This window comes from Spea bombifrons, chromosome 12, assembly GCF_027358695.1.
Source record: "Spea bombifrons isolate aSpeBom1 chromosome 12, aSpeBom1.2.pri, whole genome shotgun sequence".
Taxonomy (NCBI): Eukaryota; Metazoa; Chordata; class Amphibia; order Anura; family Pelobatidae; genus Spea; species Spea bombifrons.
Genome location: NC_071098.1, coordinates 21,632,080 through 21,651,955, shown reverse-complemented (window position 1 = coordinate 21,651,955; position 19,876 = coordinate 21,632,080). Strand labels below are relative to the sequence as shown.

General features: G+C 39.2%; 1 protein-coding gene across 1 annotated transcript; it reads right to left on the bottom strand.

Annotated features, from left to right (window-relative positions):
• Positions 1-1,237: 1,237 nt before the first annotated feature.
• On the bottom strand, positions 1,238-19,876 carry TMEM238 (transmembrane protein 238). The gene is made up of 2 exons (XM_053451481.1): positions 19,369-19,876; positions 1,238-1,684 (listed from the first exon to the last, which is right to left on the bottom strand). Exon 1 carries the CDS (start codon positions 19,792-19,794, stop codon positions 19,372-19,374), a length of 423 nt encoding a protein of 140 aa, XP_053307456.1. The 5' UTR covers positions 19,795-19,876; the 3' UTR covers positions 1,238-1,684; positions 19,369-19,371.

The following is a 19,876-nucleotide window of genomic DNA, read 5'->3' as shown; positions in this document are numbered from 1 at the left end:
GTTCAGTTTCAATGGGAGTGCTGTGATTGAGGCATTTGTTATATGCAGAGTCGCACATTTGGTTTTTACTAGACTTGTGCATTTGTCTTCGGGCGAACATGAAAACGAACACGAAGAGTGTGTTTTTTATCTTCATCCTGAAGAAACGAAGAAGGGAAGATATCGGCGGTAAAACGTACACGAAGACAAAGACACACAACACAACGAATCTTCATGTTCGTCTTCGTCTACTAACCTCCCTGGTCCCTTCCCCATCTAGCCTCACACGAATATTCGTCCGAACCGAAGACAGGAACGGGCGAATATTCGCGGAATATGAAGACGAACATGAAGAGTTGGCCGGCGCCCAAGACTAGTTTTTACTTTTACTTTCTATTTTTCTATATGAATATATTGCTGAGACAAGCTACATCACGAAGGCCTTATTTGATAAGTATTGTTTCACTGAATATATGTGCAACACTTTTTCAGGCACAGTTTAATCCATATAAATTGTACAAAACAAATGCAAGTAAGTATAAAGTGCATGTGCTTTAATGAGGAGATGGATTTGGATAAACACAGCTCATGCAAGCTTAGAAGCTGGAGGGCAAAATTCATATGCAAGGATTTTGCAGAATTCCTCCATGCATTTGCAGGAGAGGCCAAATGAAGGACCACTCAGCTATATGCATATCTAATATATGTTTAATTTTCTAAAACTACCGTACTTGCTCAATAATAAGACCCTGATTATAAGACGACCACCCAATATTTGAATATTAATTTAGGAAGAAAAGAAAAAGCCTGAATATAAGACTACCCTATAGGAAAAAAGTTTTACTAGTAAATATTAATTCACATGTAAACAATTTTTTCATGTTTAATAAAAATAATTTTTTTTGTCTTATAATCGAGCAAATACGGTATTTTCTCACATATAACTTACCAGTCTTGCAAAAAGACTTATTCAGGTTCCACCCTAACACAAGCACATTTTGCATAAACTAAGGGAAAAATATTAATGACCCCAAATTGTTTTAAATACCAATAAGTTACAGTGATATAAGCTTACACAAAGTGTCAAACTTGTATAGGTGTGTGCCCTTATATGGTAGCACCACCTTAGTATCGATGCTTATTGTACCCTGATCAAAATATCCGTACTACCATTGTACTCATATGACCACAATTATTTATCTCCCCTTTATCATACCTTTAAGCACTAAGTACCTTTACTTCACAATTGTGAAATGTATTGTATAGTGTAAAAATTCCAAAAAAGTAGTATTGTGGTTTATACCAATACCTTTTTATCAGGCTAACATTACATTTTGAGGACCAGCTTTTAAGAGAATCTCCCTTTATCATATCTGTAGTACTATTAAACAAAATAATTGAAAGTCAGACATTTGTGGCAGTGTACAAAATATTCATTCACACAAAACCTTTTGACTATTAGAAAATTAGATAATACAAATTTCTAAAAGGTAGTCTGCAAACAAACTCTCTGGTCTGACTCTTTTTCACTTTGTAAATATTAAGTGTAGTTGTGAATTGCACACATAAACTGCTTTGAAAGATAACTACATCCAAAAAGTATACACAAAACAATAAAATCATTCAGTTAAAAAAAAAAAGTGTTGCTGTCCATTTTTTCCTGTGCACAGCATGATGAAAGAGTATTTTTGTTTTTCCAAGGAACCTATAAGAAAATAGAAGACAAGAATTAAACATAAACATATCATTTTCAATTAAACAATGCTTAAAATGGTCATTAATGTTATGCCATAAAGTGGAAATTTATATATTTTTTTCAATCCTCAGATGCACGTTAAGATATATGCATTTATTTCCATGTACCGAAAGACCGGAAACTGTTTGTGCATGGGCAGCATGACCAGGGATATGAACAAACAGTAAAAATTCATACAAAAGGACAGCATAAAGTTAAGAAATGATTTGTGTAGGTGGAACCTATTGCCCTATAACTAGTAAAAAAAAAACATAAAAACATTTAGTATTTCTAAACTCTGGACAAATTATATTTTTTTCCAGCTTTTCTAGATGAGTAAAATATTTTTCAAATAAAAGTCAGATAAAGTCCTTTTTTCCCCTCAAATGTCATCATAATTATATGATAATAGTATCTAAAGACAGCCCTTCTTGTCCTGAAAAACAATATATAATTTGTGTGGGTATAAATAAGAAAAATATACTGTATTTACTTGATTATAAGACAAGGTTTTTTTCAGTGCAAATGCTCTGACAAATACCCCTCATCTTATAATCAAGGGTGTCTTCTAATCAGACCTTAAATGAGGTCTGACTATGAGACTAAGATCCAGATTCCCCACAGGGCTGCAGGGGACCTGGATCCTCATGTCTGGTAACCTCAGCTGCTGTCTGCACTTACACCAGGCGTCTATCACCGAGCGCTGGCGAAAGCGACGGCAGCAGTGGAGGTTGTCTACGCGCATCGCGCATACCTTCACCGGCTGCCAAAGAGGAGAATTCCCTTGCAGCGCTGCAGCAATCACAGTCCCATCATGCCTAGGTTCCAGCACTTACACATCCAACCAGTAGATGCTGGACCCTAGGCATGATGGGACTGTGATTGCTGTTAGCAATCACATTCCTATCATGCCAAGTCAGCCAGTACATGCTGGTACAGGGTGGCTGTAAGTGATGTGCAGATCCCATACTGCTGGCAGCATCAATACACAAGGGGGGCAGCTAGCTAGGTTTCATCATGTACTGGCTGACTTGGCATGATAGGAGTGTGATTGCTAACAGCAATCACAGTCCTATTATGCCTAGGTTCCAGCAATTACACATCCATGCTATCACACACTAATTCATTCATATACTCATTCATTCACAGATTCATTCCCTCAATCACACATACTGATTCAAACACCCTCCCCACCCCCTTACCTGCACTGCAGCTCCTGGATGCCGCTCACAGACTTCAGCAGGGGGCGCGGCCTCCCTTTGCGTTCTCTGGTACTGCACAGAGGAAGCAGGATGTGATGTAATGTCACGTGAACTCTGCTGGGTTCCGCTTCCTCTGTGCAGTACAGAAGACCTTTAAGATGGATTGTGAGGTACTCTTCTCCTTAAAACCACGCACCTATGCTACAGATTTTGGTAAAGTGTGAACTGTTATCACCCTGTTGTCAGGGCAACCGAAAACCTGGGCACACAAACAAAAAAAGTTGTGCAAAAAAGAACCAAAAGGAAGAAGAAAAAGTCACGTTAATTTTGTTTCTGCTCGGTTCTCAGTCTGTTTGTTTATTACTTGCATACACATTTTATTCTCAGGCTATTCGCGTCCAGTGGCCGCTCCTTAAATGGGGGTCTGTGTCAGGATTCTATCCTGACTGCAGGATAGTTAAAGTTTTACCCTTCGTTTGCTATGTATATAATTAATGTGCTGTGTATTTATGTTCAGCTGTGTTTTGTTATACCATTACACACCTGATCTAATGAACAGGCTTTATATCCCTGCCTCCCAGTAACAGAGTTCATTAAGTTCTTTGGAGCCATAGTTCATGCCAGACGCTGGATTTGCCTGCCTACCTGCCTACCTGTTACCGCTTTCACCCGGACTGCCTACTGGGTTTCCCTTTTTTTTCCCAGCGTGTAGTGGCAGTACCGGCAGTACTTGCTCTCTTCCCCGGGACAAACACTAAAAAAGATAGAAGGGGTTAAGCTCCACCACCCCCCTTACCCTATAACCGCACGTACCGGCGATCGCCATTCAGTTCTTTTTTGTCCCGCAGGGACGAGCACTGGGGCTTCTGCTCCATTCTTCTGCTTCGGCAGCTTGGATCCGGATCGTCCGGCACACGGGTTGTGTCCAGCGAGAGGGGGTTCCTGCAAGTCCGTTCGCTCCCTGGGTGGGAGCTCGGCTGATCTTGCAGCACCGTGTTACAGAGTGAATCTGTAGCGGTGATTTGTTTCAAGCAGGGGAGGAGCATGCGCAGTACAATGGAACGCACTCCCAGGTGGCTATGCGTTCCATTGATGATCCGGCCGTGCTACAGCGCATCCGTGGCTCGGATCATCCGATTTTGGCGCCAAATTCAAAATTTGGCTGCCTATTTATACTGTGCAAACCTGTCTGACCACAAGAGTGTGTGTCAGGACAGGTTTTCGTGTTGTCTGAACCCCCACATGGTTTTTGGTGATCTTTTTATTGATACACCAAAAAATATGTTAACCCCTTCATCTCCAGAGAAGGATAAAATGCCTTCTGCTCCTCCCAAAAAAAAAAATGCTTCATGCAAGTCTAAACATTTGGCCTGCCTTGAATGTAACACTCCTCTCCCAGACGGCTACAGGAGGAAGACGTGCCAGCAGTGTTTAGCAGATATCCTGGCAAAAGAGAAACTGAAGGATATGCAGTCCTTTCTATCCTGGTTCCAGGATAATTTTGTCTCAAACATTTCAAGCATTTAAGGAGGCTGCCAAACCAACGGTGCACGACAAGCCAAGTAAGAAACGCAGGAGAGAGCGAAGTTCATCTACATCAGAGTTGTCATCTGGGGAATGTTCGCGTTCATCTATGGATGTGTCCAGTTGTGAAGATTCAGAGTCTGAATCCGGTTTTCCTTCTCAAGAACTGGGGAAATTTGTTATAGAAGTAAACCAGATATTACTGAATCCAGAAGCTAAGAAAAAGGGTTTTCCAATTTTGCCTCACCTAATGGAATTTGCACAGCGTGAGTGGAAACATCCAAGTAAACGAGCATTTGTTTCTAAACACTTTTAAACAAATTTTCAAGCTTCAAGATGACATCATGTGGGAAGAGCTTCCTAAAGTTGATGTCCAGATTGCTCAGTTGTCTAAGAAAACTACGTTGCCGATCGGAGAGGTTTCCGGCCTAAAAGATACCATGGACAAAAGAGCAGAGACCGCTAATACAAGAATCTTGCAAGCATCAGGTCGTCAAAGCAAAGCAGCATCAGCTGGAGCAGCAGTGGCGAGAGCTCAAGGCTTATTGCTCCAGAAATTGGAAGACCAGGTCCTGGAGGTTGTAGATAGGGATCTTTCTCAACTTTTGAAAAATGTGAAACTTTCTAATGAATTCTTGATGTCAAGCCTAAATGGAACCGCAGGTATCCCTACAATAGGCAGAGATATTCCAGGCCGTAGGATAAATCTTCCTTTCGGAAACAAAATAAAGATTCCAGATTTCACCCTAAAGCAGCTAGACAAGATAGGGCGAGACAGTTCTGACAAAGTGGGAGGTCGCCTTTAGACTACCAGCAACCCATGGATCCGTCAGATATATCAGAAGGCTACACCATAAGATTTTGCAGGTCTCCACGCAATTGTTTCCTAGTATCCTCTTACCCATCGTTGAACAAGAATGCAACGTTAATTATGGCAGCATCAAAACTCCTCAAGCAGGGAGTTATAGAAAATGTTCCAAAGATACAGCTATTTCAGGGAGTTTACTCTCGCTTGTTCCTGGTCCCAAAGCCGGGGGGCACTTTTCGTCCTGTACTGGATCTGAAGTCCGTCAACCAATATATTCCATATCAACACTTCGGTATGGAAACCATCTCTTCGGTTACTCAAATGATTCAGAGAGGAGATTATATGGCTTCCCTAGACCTACAGGACGCTTACCTGTACGTGCCAATAGCAGTAAAGTCAAGGAGATTTCTGAGATTTGCAGTGAATACAAGCAAAGGCTTACATCACTTTTAGTTCAAGGCGCTACCCTTCGGCCTATCAACTGCTCCAAGAGTCTTCACCAAGATTCTCACTCCTTTGGCGGGAGAGCTGAGATTGAGGGGAATAGCTGTGGTTCCATATCTGGATGATTGGCTGATAAAAGCTTCATCCGCTGCACAACTTTTAACAGATCTTCAAGTGACGATCACTCTTCTCAAAGAACACGGCTGGCTTCTGAACATAGCCAATTCACACTTAAACCCAACCACAGAGATCAAGTTTCTGGGGTTTCGGGTAGACTCAAGATCTTGACGCCTCTATCTTCCAATAGACAAGGCCAAACGCATTCGGCTAAGTGTCACCGAGCTACAAGCGTATCCTCTCTGCTCTATCAGAAGGGTAATGAGCATTTTGGGACTTATGACTTCCACCATGCCGGTGGTAGCCTGGGCACAGGCAAGAATGAGGCCTCTGCTATGGCACGTTCTGTCACACTGGTCCAGGACCGACGAGGACCTAGACAAGAACATTCTGATATCTCAGGAAGTACTTCAACAACTAGAGTGGAGGAAGGTCAAAAGAAATTTGACAAGCGGGCTGTCATTCCAGCCCAAGCAGTGGCTGATGCATCCCAGACTGGTTGGGAAGCTCATTTCCAATTTCACACAGCACAAGGGAAGTGGTCAGCGCAGGAAGCGCGTCAATCCTCGAACTTCAGGGAACTAAATGCCGTCTTCAAGGCTCTAGTATTCTTCAAACCGTGGATATTGGGCAACCCAGTAAAGTTTCAATCCAAAAAAAGCCTATATAAACATCCAAAGTTTATGCACCAAAATCATGCTATGGGCACAAGAAAATCTAGAAGCTATCTCTGCGGTCCCAAGAGAATTTTGCCAGCTTTCGGTAACTTATGGGGAACTTCCGTTGTCCGCAGATGTTTTGGAGACAAAGGGAATTCAACTCCACACCCTTCAAATGTTTAGATTGACGGCTTGGCTGCTGCAAGGCTGATCATGAAATATCAAGGTATAGACCCAGTTATGACTAATCTCCTCTTGGGGTCAGTAAGACTATCTACATCAAGAATTTATCTAAGAACCTGGAGGAAATTTCTTGAATGGTGTCAGTCTCAAGGCCTGCAGTCTTCTCCTCCATCCATTCTGGTCCTTCTGCGCTTTTTACATGTGGGATTTAAAGCGGGCCTCAAGGTTGCAACACTTAAAGGGCAGGTGTCTGATCTTAGTCATTTTCTGCTACTCGATCTGGCGTCGGATCGTTTCATTCGGAGATTTTTTAAGGCCATCACGATTAAGAGACCTCGGTTTTTCCACCGTGGGATCTTACCGTTGTGCTCAAGGCTCTGTGCTCGACTCCGTTTGAGCCTCTCCAAGAGGTTTCACTTAAAGTCCTCTCCCTGAAGACAGCATTTTTAGTAGCTATCACATCAGCACGATGGATTGAGGAACTCCAGGCTCTCTCAGCCTCAAAAGATTTTTCTCATCTTTCATCAAGACAAAGTAGTTATGTATCCCAGGCCTTCATTCCTGCCTAAAGTCTTATCTCAAGCTAATATTAACCAACCTATAGTCCTGCCAACATTTTCTCCAAACCCTATGACACCAGAAGAAAGTGACTGGCACTCTCTAGATGTTAAGAGAGCTCTTACCATATATTTGGAGCATACCACTTCCTTTCGTTCATCTGACCATCTGTTCCTTCAGTTCCATGGAAGATCTTCAGGTCAAGCTGTATCTAAATCTACCCTGGCCAGATGGCTTACAGATGCCATCCGGCTGGCATATGACTCCTGTGGTGCGACTATTCCTCCTCAGATTAAGGCTCACTCCACAAGATCCTTCTCTGTCTCTTGGGCCTCCAGGTCTTCAGTCTCTCCGGAGGAGATTTGTAAAGCAGCAACATGGTCCTCAATGAACACTTTCATTAAACATTACAGACTGGACACTTCCTCTGCTTCGGCAGCTGAGTTTGGACGTCAGGTCCTGCACGCTGTTAAGATCCAACTCCCTCCCTTTTTTGGGGGGATCTTGATATATCCCGCCGGTACTGCCACTATACGCCGGGAAAACCAGTAATTTTACTCACCGTAAATTCTCTTTTCCCAAGTATATTGGCAATACGGGTTTCCCTCCCAAATTCTATCTTTTTTAGTGTTTGTCCCGGGGAAGAGAGCAAGCCACTATACTTGGGAAAAGAGAATTTACGGTGAGTAAAATTACTGTTTTTGCTTGCTACCTGTCCTAGACCCTTTTGAATACTTGCCTGGACTTTTCTACCCTCATATGCATGATATGCCTCCTACTCTGCTGCGATGCTGGTGAGATGCTTGCTTTGCTTTTGTAATATAACCTATAACCAAACCTATAACCAAACATTCTGGAAAACCAAAAATATTACTGCTAAATGAAAAGATTTGTATACCTTGTATGAAAAGAGTTCTACACAAGCCCTTGTATTAAAATATATTATTTTATTCTACAAAAAAATATTAATAAAAAACATATAGAATATTTCATAATATAGACAACAGAGGTTTCTAGGAAACTAATCAGAGCATATGGAGGAAATATGGCTATATATATATATATATATATATATATATATATATATATATATATATATATATATATATATAAAGTGTCTCAAGTGCATGTAAACCATCAGAAAGTCATAAAGTGCTGAGTCATTCAAGTATAGTTGTATATTGCTCTCTATAGAGTGGGGGGGGGTGAGCAACCCCTTGAGATAGGAGAACCGAAACGGCGTAGGGGAAGTGAAGGACAATATGGGTAAGGAGCACAATTCTCTTAGGATACTTTTCTGATTATTTGGACTACCTATATACTTATTACTGATGTCGATAGTGATCTATATGTTTACAAAATTTATAGGTGCACTCCACAGTGAGTAACATCAATTATATTTAAACCCTTCGTGACAAAAGCTGATTTTACTTTTTGTACCCTTGTGACAATGGCCGTTTTAACATTTCTGCGCTGCTCGTGTTTAGCTGTAATTTTCTTCTTTCCCGTTTACTGAACCCACACACATTAGATATTGTTTTTTTCAGGACAAGAAGGGCTTTCTTTAGATGACATTGTTTTGATTGTATCATATTATTTACTATTAAAAAAAAAAGAAAATATGGTGAAACATTTAGAAAAAAATGACTGTTTCTAACTTTTAGTTGAAAAATCTTTTACTCATCTATAAACGGTAATGAAAAAACCTGCTAAATAGATTCTACTATTTGTCCTGAGTTTAGAAATACCCAATGTTTTTATGTCTTTTTGCTTTTTTCTAAACATTATGGGGCAATAAGTACAGGTAGCGTTTTGCTATTTCAAAGCCATTTTTTCCAAATCTGGTAATTCTTCCCCCCATGTGCCATTTCGGGTATCTTTGAACCCGGCCAATGCAATTTACCCCATCAAGTCATATATTTTTGAAAACTAGACAGCCCAGGGTATTCCAAATGCTAGTATTTTAACCCTTTCCAAGCACTTATTCTACCATCAGCCTTTGTCAAACTTTATGGTAGTAATTTTTTTGCATTTGTTTTTTCACACACATTTTACTTCAGGTATGAATAAACAGGTTCTGGTATATGTCACTATCATAAAACACCCCAATATGTGTTTAACAACATCTCCTGAATACAGCGATACCTCACATGAATGATTTTGCCTGGCTGTTTGGGGGCAAAAGGGCCACATTTGGGGTATGCACATTTTTCAATGTTGAACTTTGGCATTTGGGGATCCACTGCCCATGCCCTATTTGGTACATCTTTGAGTGGGGCCATTTCAGTGTGCCCAATAAACCCATATATTTTTGAAAACTAGACACCCCAGGGTATTTCAAATGCTAGTATTTGAACTCTTTCCATGCACCATATCTACCACCAGTCTTTGTCAAACTTCATGGTAGTCATTTTTTTGCATTTGTTTTGCCACACACATTTTACTTCAGGTATGAATTAAAAAGTTCTCGTATATGTCACTATCACAACACACCCCAATATGTGTTCAGCAACATCTCCTGAGCGCAGTGATACCCCACATGAATGATTTTGCCTGGTTGTTTGGGGGCAAAAAGGCCACATTTGGGGCATGCACATTTTTCAGTGTTGAACTTTGGCATTTGGGGATCCACTGCCCATGCCCTATTTGGTACATCTTTGAGCCGGGCCATTTCAGTGTGCCCAACAAAACCATATATTTTTGAAAACTAGACACCCCAAGGTATTTTAAATGCTGGTATTTGGTAGATTAAAAATTATTTAAAGGTGTTACCTATCCCAAAGATTAATAAGGACCAATTAATAGTATTAAACAGACCTATTGAAAAAGTAGAAGTGATTAAAGCTATACAAAATCTTAAAAACCAAAAAAGTCCTGGACCAGATGGTTTTAACGGTAAAAATTTGATAGGGAATATTTGCAAAATACTAACAGATATGTTCAATGAAATTAGTATACAAGGGACAGCTCTGGAAGAACTTTTAAGAGCTAATATACTCCCAATTCTAAAGAATAACAAAAATGCAGAGGATGTTACAGGCCAATCTCTCTCATTAATGTAGACATGAAGATCTATGCAGCAATCTGGGCAGAGAGATTAAAACTGGTGATAACAACCATAATCCATCCAGATCAGTAAGGTTTTATTTCCGAAAGACAGGCATACGATAACATTAGGCGTACTATTGACACTCTGGATTTTGTAAATTTAGAAAAAAATACCATTTATGTCTACTAGCACTAGGCCTTCGATCGGGTAAACTGGGACTTTATGTTCCAATCACTATGTGCCTACGGAATTAAAGGTCAGGTTTTGTCAGCAATTTAGGCTTTGTATTCTAACCCTACAGCAAGAACAACTGGTCAAAACATTAAAGCAGGCTGGTTTAATCTAAAAAATGGGACACGACAAGGTTGCCCTCTATCTCCTGTGCTTTATATAATATCTATAGAAATTTTAGCTATAAGAAATAATGAGAAGATCAAAGGGCTCCGATTTCTACAGGAAGAACTAAAAATATGTATGTACGCTGATGACGTCCTCATAACAGTAGAGGACCCTGATAAATCAATCAGGAATTTAATGCTAATGATAAAAAACTACACAGATGTTTCCAATTATAAATTAAATATAGAAAAGTCAGTAATCCTACCATTAAACGTTAAAACACAAATTAAAAAAACAATTCGATAGGATTATAATTTCAGATGGAAAGCATCAGATCTAAACTATCTAGGATTAAAAAGCACAGCAAAAGTATAGGATATGGTAGAAATAAATTTCTATACTCTTCTATCTGAAACTAACCATTCATTGAAAGAATGGAAGAATATGCAATTATCCTGGATAGGAAGAATCAATGCTTATATTTTCCCAAAATGGATGTATTTTTTCAGGCATGTACCCCTAAAAATTCCGAGACCTTGGATTAATATGATACAATTCAGTTTCAATAAATTTATTAATAATGGTAAACGTCTGAGGCTAGGAATAAAATATTTGACAAAACAAACGAATAGAGGAGGTCTAAACTATCCCAGAGTTGAAAGTGTATATGAAGCATGTCTTCTAACTCATATATATACGTCATGCAACTTCAAATTAACAATGATCAACCCTGGTTTATATTAGAAACATTTATGGCAAAAAATGAAAATTTACCTTCTTATATGTGGCGATTTGATAACATGATGGAATGTGAACTAAGGGAAACAAAAAATTACATAATTAGAGATATTTTGGGGAATGGAAAGGATTAAAAAAAAAACTTAATCTTCGAAATAAGATTTTAGATACTGTGGATCTTAATCTCATAGAAAATAATCTACCTAATATGAATCTTAAAAACTGGCAAAGTGCAGGAATTACAGTAGTAAAAGACGTTACATAAGAAGATAAAATAAAATCTTTTAACCAATTAGTTCTAGAATATAATCTATCTAACTCGGAAATATTCACGTATTTAAGAATAAAATCATTTCTAAATAAAGCACGATATAAGGGTAACAGGGACATTCAGGGGAAACTTGAAGGTATATTTAATAAATGCAGTATTAAAAAAGTTATGTCTAAATCCCTTTAAGTGATTAGAAATATAGATGAGATTCCACCAGAATTATTTCTGGCTAGATGGTCAAGAGATTTAAGATCAGAGATTCTATAACAAGATTGGTATATGTAATAAATATAAATCAATTATTAATCAACAAGGACAACAGCTGGCTCCCAACACAATGGGATTCCTCTTGAGTAAACCAGTTTCAAGGAAAGACACTAGGGGCAAAACCCAAATGTCCAGGAACTCCCTATACATCAAAGGGCTATCTCTCTACCAGGTGGGAACAACAAACAGGAGATACAATCTACAATCTCCTACAACAAAAGGGCTGCAGGAGACAATATCAACATTCCAGAGACCCACCCTGAATTTGCCCTGAGGACCATCAACTTCACTGTGGGGGCAACCTTCAATAGCTTGGTCTTGGTCAATAGCGATCTCTACAGGCAGCTGGTGCAGGTACAAGATTGTGCCTTCCTAAGGATGAGTGGACACAAACTCAGAAGATGATTGGCTGGGACTGTTTGGGCATGGTGGCTATAAAGGTGTTGTGTGAGCAACAAAGAGAAGAGAAGAGAGAAACAGAAAGGAAGAAAGAAGGATAACATCAAGGTGACAGGGACACCCCATCCTTACATGCACATATAGAGTCACTAGCATAGTGTAGTTAGAGTCATAGAGCCTTGTATTTCAGACGCTTCTCTGTATACTCATATATATGTATTTGTTATTTTAATAAACTCATTGTTTTAAGCCACTGGTGTAAGTGGAGTTTCATACGACGAGGAATCCGTAGTAGTGAAAGGAAAGCCAGACGGGTGAAGGTTATAAATCCTGGGATTTCTACAGTATACAGCAATAAAGCGGACATACGATATTATACATTCCATAACTCTTAGGGGAAATTATTCTAAACTTATACATCGATGGTATTTGACACCTACAAAGTTAAAAATCATGTACCCTAATGTATCGGATAAATGCTGGAGGTGTAATAAGGAAAAAGGGGATTCCCTTTTGGAAGACACATATGAAATACTGGAAAAAATAGACAATATACGTTTAAAAGAAACATATGAAGACCGCTTTGCTACATATTCTCCCTGGAAATTTTTCTTTAGAAAGAAAAATAATAACAATACATGCATTCGCGGCTACTAAATTATTAATCGCACAATCATGGAAAGAAATTAAACCTATAAGTAAGATACAGCTGGAAAAACAATTAATGTTGCAGCTGCAAATAGAGAAAGGTATGAGTTGGATTAATATATATATGAGGATAAAAAAAACTACAAGAATTATGAAATTTTTCAATTGGGACTAGCCCTTTACTCGGCTTCATAGGTATTGTTTTTTAGTTTTTTTTGAAGCGGTAATCACAGCCAAATAAGACATTGACCCCTTAATGACAATGGATCTCTTAACCCCTTAAGGACAGGGCATATTTTTTCTTTTTGTACCCTTTGCGACGGAGGCTGTTTTAATACTTCGGCGGTGCTTGTGTTCAGGTGTAATTTTCTCCTCACCCATTTAGTGTACCCACACAAGTTATATATTGTTTTTTTTCAGGACAAGATGGGCTTTCATCAGATACCATTATTTTGATCATATCATCTTATTTACTATAAAACAATAATAAAACACGGTGAAAATTTGAAAAAAAAACACCTTTTATGACTTTTATTTGAAAAAATGTTTACTCACCTACAAAAGCAAGTAAAACACTAGCTAAATAGATTCTACTATTTGTCCTGAGTTTAGAAATACCCAATGTTTTTTTTCTTTGCTGTTTTTTGTAAGTTATAGGGCAATAAGTACAAGTAGAGTTTTATGATTTCCAAACCTTTTTTTAACAAATCTGGTTATTCTGCCTCCATCTCCTCTTTGGAACATCCTTGAAGCCCGCTAATTCAAGTTACCCCATCAAACCATATCTTTTTTTAAGCTAGACACCCCAAGGTATTTCAAATGCTTGTATTTTAGACCTTTTCATGCATGAGATTCTACCACCAGCCTTTGCCAAAGGCACATTGGGGAAGTGCACATTTTTCAACTTTGAACTTTAACATCTGGTCCTACTGCCCTCATGTCCTAATTGGGCCATCTTTGAAGCTGGCTAATTCAATTTACCCCATCAAACCATGTATTTTTGAAAACTAGACACCCCAGGGTATTTCAAATGCTGGTATTTTAACCCTTTTAATGCATGAGATTGTACATGCACATGAGATTGTGTGACAAATTGTACTTCAGGAATGAATTCATAGCTCCTGGTATGCGTCACAAACAACACCCCAATATGTGTTCAGCAATGTTTCCCAAGTGCAGTGATGCCCCACATGCATGGGTTTGTCAGGTTTCTGGGGATTTAAAAGGCCACATTTGGGAAGTGCTATTTCAAAACCATTTTTCCACCAAAGCTGGTCATTCTGCTCCATGTGCTATTTCAGGTATTTCGGCCAATTTACCCCATCAAACCAAATATTTTGGAAAACTAGACACCCCAAGGTATTTGAAATGCTGGCATTTTAACCCTTTCCATGCACTAATTTTACCACCAGCCTTTGTCAAACTTTATGGTAGTAAATTTTTATTGTATTTTTTTCACACACGTTGTACTTCAGGTATGAATTTACCGCTCCTGGTATATGTCCCTGTCAAACAACACCCCAATATGCATACCTGGGAACTCTCTGGGTTTGACCCAGAGATTGCCGGGTGAGCGCTGCTCCTCCGGTTCTCTGGGTCAAGACCCAAATCCTATGGATCTCGGGGTCTTGACATGCCCCGCATCCTGGCCTTTTTTTTCCTGTAAATGGGGGTGTCTCCCACTGCCGTCAGCGGGAACGCCACCAATGTCAGCGTCAGCGGAAACGCCGGTGGCTTCCTTGGATGGTGCAAAGCCGCCGATCGTGGCAATGCAGCTGTTTTACAGCAGCCCGTACATGTATGGGCTTTGTCGTCATTACATTGCACTGCAAGCCCGTACATGTACGGGCTTTGTTATTAAGGGTTTAAATAACCTAAATGTACATATTTTCAGAAAGTAGACAACCTAGGGTATTTTACTGGGAGCTTTTATATTTATATACAGCCATTTGGCTTTCATGTTGGTTAGCGTTTTTTCTACGCAAGTGCACAAAAACTAAAACTGTTTTCAGCTTCCACTCCAGATTACAGATTTTTTTTGCTAGGTGTGGTCACTTTTTTCTATTATGTTTAGCAATATCCTCAGAGCACAGCCCCCACAAGCATAGCTTTGGCATCTTGTGGAGGAGTAAGAGCACCAAAACGGCAACGACTACACACGATTGCTCAGAATGTGAATGTGTACCTGAAGGGGACAATGATAGGTTTAGAAAAGGGTGAAAGAGATGGGTGAATAGCCTGACAAAGACAAGACAGCAGTGTAGTGTGTATCTGATGACAAAGAGCTCTGTTCCCTTGGCTACTGAACCAAAGTGTTAGGATTTTATTTGCATATTTTATTTCTCCTTAGCTCATTGTTCTTCTGTGCAAGAAACCTTTGTAAAACAATGCCTTCTTAAAATTTAATGAGCACCTGCATCATGATGTAATCTGTAAATTCTTTACAGATTACATCATGATGCAGGTGCTCATTAAAGAAGGCAAAAGAAGCAGCAATGTCTGTTATCTGTTATCTCGATACATACCGTATTTGCTCGATTATAAGACGACCCTGATTATAAGACGACCCCCCAAAATCTGAATATTAACTTAGGAAAAAAAGAAAAAGCCTGAATATAAGACGACCCCAAAGGAAAAAAGTTTTACCAGTAAATGTTAATTCATGTAAACTATTTTTGTTAATAAAAGCTATGATTGAGAAAAATATTTTTTTTGTTTTTATTTCTTGTATTTTCCAACCTGTCCCCCAGTTACGCACATCTGCCCCCAGGCTTGCCACTCCAATATGGCACTGTGGCCCATGATATGCCTTTTAACCCTCTATATGCCACTGTGCCCCATGGTATGCCTTTTGACCCCCTATGTGCCACTCTGCCTCCAGAAATGCCTTATACCCCTATATCCCATTCTGGCATTTAGGGGGTTAAAATGCATATTATGGGGCAGAGTGGCATATAGGGAGGTATAAGGCATTTCAGGAGGCAGAGTGGCATTAAGGGAGTTAAAAGGCATCGTATAGAGCACTCTGCCTCCAGAAATGCCTTATACCCCTATATGCCACTCTGGCATTTAGGGGGTTAAAAGGCATATTATGGGGCAGAGTGGCATATAGGGAGGTATAAGGCATTTCAGGAGGCAGAGTGCTCTATTAAATGCCCCCTTAACGCCACTCCAGAAATGCCCTATGCCCCCTTTTAACACACACAGACACACCCTATACCCCCATTTAACTAACACACACACACACACACACTCTCTCTACCCCCCCCTCTCTCACCCCCCTTCCCCCTCTCTCACCCCTCTCAGCCCTCTCTTACCGGTGCTTCCAGCCGGGGCAGCGGGTTGACGTCGCCTTCTGCTGCAGCCGGAAGGAGGTGGAGTTGGCAGCGGGGGTTTGTATGCGGGGGTTTGTATGCGTCCATCGCGTATACTTTCCCCGGCTGTCAGAGATCAGAGTTCCCCGCACCGGTGTGCAATCAACAAGTTTGTGCAGACACTTGCAGCTATTGGATAAATGCAGCTATTGGATAAATGCATTGTGTGATGAGGTCTCCCAAAAATTACTGTTTTCTTTTCTGATTTGGTTCGGGATATATGGAGGACAATGTGTTTTTGTATTTCTACTGTTATGAAATGCACAGTTTGCCTTAAGCAAGGTAAATACTAACCGGAATGAATGTTGACAAGGAGACATTTAAGAAAATAAATACAAAGATGTACACACATGTCTGGGGTCGCATAGCTGTTTTCACTGAAAACAAGGAAATTCGTAGTTGTAATAATTGCAAAAGGATTTTCTAAAGACCAATTAGCCTGTTAAACTTTAACCCCTTAACGACCTTTGCCGGTTCAGGACCGTCATGGAAAAACGGTCACTTAATGACCTTTGACGGTCCTGAACCGTCAAAAAATTAAATAAGCTTAGAAAGTGATCAACGATCACTTTCTTCGCTTAAACGGCATTACTGTAATGCCTCGATGTCGAGGCATTCAGCAAGGCCGAGATCGGCATCTCCCCGGGGCGTTTTTAAAAGTGTTTAGGAGGCGATCAACGATCACCTCCTAAACTTAAATGGTGTCGCTGGAATGCCTCGATCAGGAGGCATCCAGCGACACCAAACACTTACCTGAGGATGGACTGTGAACGCTCCGGAGAGCTCTCCAGACCCTCTAGAGAACTCTGGCTCCACTTGCAGGTTGAATACAGGTACTGCATTCAACCATGCAAGTCAATGGAGCCCAGCTTTCTAATCACAATGTGATTAGTAAAATATTCAAAATAAAAAATAAAAAAAAATGTGCTAACATTTAAAAATAATTATGCAGTGATGTCACTAGATGAACCATCCAGTACCAGCAAAATGTGTAAAAAAAATATTAAAAAAGTATTAAAAAAATAAAGTGCTAAAATTTCTCAAAAATCGCAACAAAGAGTTAAAATAAAAGCACTTCAAATACCCACTTCAAATGGCTGATGGGGTAAATTGGAGTGGCCGTGCTCAAAGATAGGGCAAAGGTACAGACTGACCAAAATGGAGAAAAAAAGCGCACTTCCCAAATGTGGCATTTTAAATCTCAAACAACACGACAAACCCATGCATGTCGGGTATCACTGCACTCAGGAGATGTTCCTGAACACACATTGGGTGTTGTTTGACAGTGACATATACCAGAACCTGTATATCTATAACTAAAGTACAATTTGTGTGAAAAAAAAATAAAAAAAATTACTATTACAAAGTTTGACAAAGTGTAGTTGTATAATTGGTGCATGGAAAGGGTTAGAAAACCAGCATTTGGAATACCCTGGGGTGTCTAGTTTTCAAAAATATATGGTTTGAAGGGGTTAAATTTAGTTAACCGGCTTCAAAGATGTTCCAAAGAGGAGATGGAGGCAGACTGACCAGATTTGTTAAAAAAGGTTTGGAAATCATAAAACGCTGCTTGTACTTATTGCCCTATAACTTACAAAAAACAGCAAAAAAACATAAAAACATTGGGTATTTCTAAACTCAGGACAAGTAGTAGAATCTATTTAGCTAGTTTTTTTACTTGCTTTTTTAGGTGAGTAAAAGATTTTTCAAAAAAAAATCATAAAATGTGTTTTTTTTTCAATTTTTCACCATGTTTTTTTTTTTATAGTAAATAAGATGATACGATCAAAATAATGGTATCTGAAGAAAGTCCATCTTGTCCTGAAAAAAACAATATATAACTTATGTGGGTACACTAAATGGGTGAGGAGAAAATTACAGCTGAACACAAGCACCACAAAAGTATTAAAACAGCCTCAGTCCCACAGGGTACAAAAAGAAAAAACGAGCCCGGTCCTTAAGGGGTTAAGCTCGGATGAGCTAACACAACATGCCATAGGAAGACAGGGGTGATGGTTGCTTATAAAGGACCTGTATGCCTATAAACATATTTAATTAAAAATCTGCTGTTCCCAGCTACCTTAGTCATTACAGGGTTAAGAATGTAAATTCTGATGCATTTGATGTTACTTGAATGGACAAAATGTGATTTTCTTTCAATAACAATGAAATTTTTATGTGGCTCCAAAGTTTTGAAAGGTAGTGTATATAGGTTTCCCTCAGTAAGTGTAAGCTGTTTATGCGGTTGCCTCTTTACTCTAACCATAGAAAAACTACAAATATTGGCCCATCATTCCAAGGAGAAGAATATGCCTCAACCCCAGCAAAAGAAAAACCCATGTTAAAGGTCAAGAATACTATTTAATTGCAGCAGTATATTTGCAGCAATTGAGATACATTCTGGTACATTGGTATGACAATTGTATATATGCTGGCCATTGTAAAGTTTTTTTTTGTTTGTGCAAGGGGCTCAAGATCAACTGGAGACCAACACCTGGCCTGCGACCTGCTTATCAAAATGGAAGGGGTGTAAACCAGAGATGGGCTGCCTAAACACCTTCTCCATTCTGGTATTTTGGTGCTTGGTATATATATATATATATATATATTTATACAAATTATTATATATATATATATATATATATATATATATATATATATATATATATATATATATATATATACACACACACACACATTATTCTAAGTAAATTTCCTTCTAAATGTATTGTAGCAGTAAGGCATAAAGTAAATGAAAACAGCTTCTGTTTCTTAAACTATTTTTGCTGTGGTAATCTGATAAGAACCATTCGACCCATCTAGTCTACCCAACAGAGGTTTTGTCTAGGGCCCCTTGGTGTTTGATCTAGTAGGAAACACTGGTCTCTTTTGCTGTATTGTACATAATGGAATAATTGCCATTCTATTACCAGGGGATTTCAACCTTGGGAATTAAAATGAAATGAAAAAGTTGTTTTATTTTCTTAGACTTCTCATATTTACCATGGATTTATGTAATATTACAATCGGCAAACAAAATACAAAATACACTAAACACAGGCTCAACTACTTACATTTTATGATTCAGGAACTCCAGTTAGTAGCTCCTCTTTGTGTACTTTCGTTCTGGACAGTTGCAGTGTGTCAGGGTTGTTAGTTCTTCGTCTTTCCTCATTCTTCCATCTCTTACTTCCTTCTCTGTGGGAAATGTGACGGGAAATTTTGCGTGCTAATCGAGCAAGGGTTCCATCCTTGATGGTATAGTCTTGTTGTAGGTCCTCTAGGGAGATTTCAATGTTACCTGTGTACCAGAAAATCCAACCAATGAGACTCAGGAAGACAAGGATTGCACCGGTATATATCAAAAGGTCACCAAAGTCTTGGCCATTTAGTTGTAATTCTGCAAAGATCCCAACAAGTAGTGACACAACTCCAGCCATGTCCATTAATATAGCAAAAAGGAGGGCTAATCTACAACGATCTAAAGAATTAGGAGCCATTTTTGTGCAGTACTCAGTTCTAGTTCTTCAATCAACTAAAGGTGTGTTCATGCAAGTGTACAAGCTTAAATGCATTGTGTAA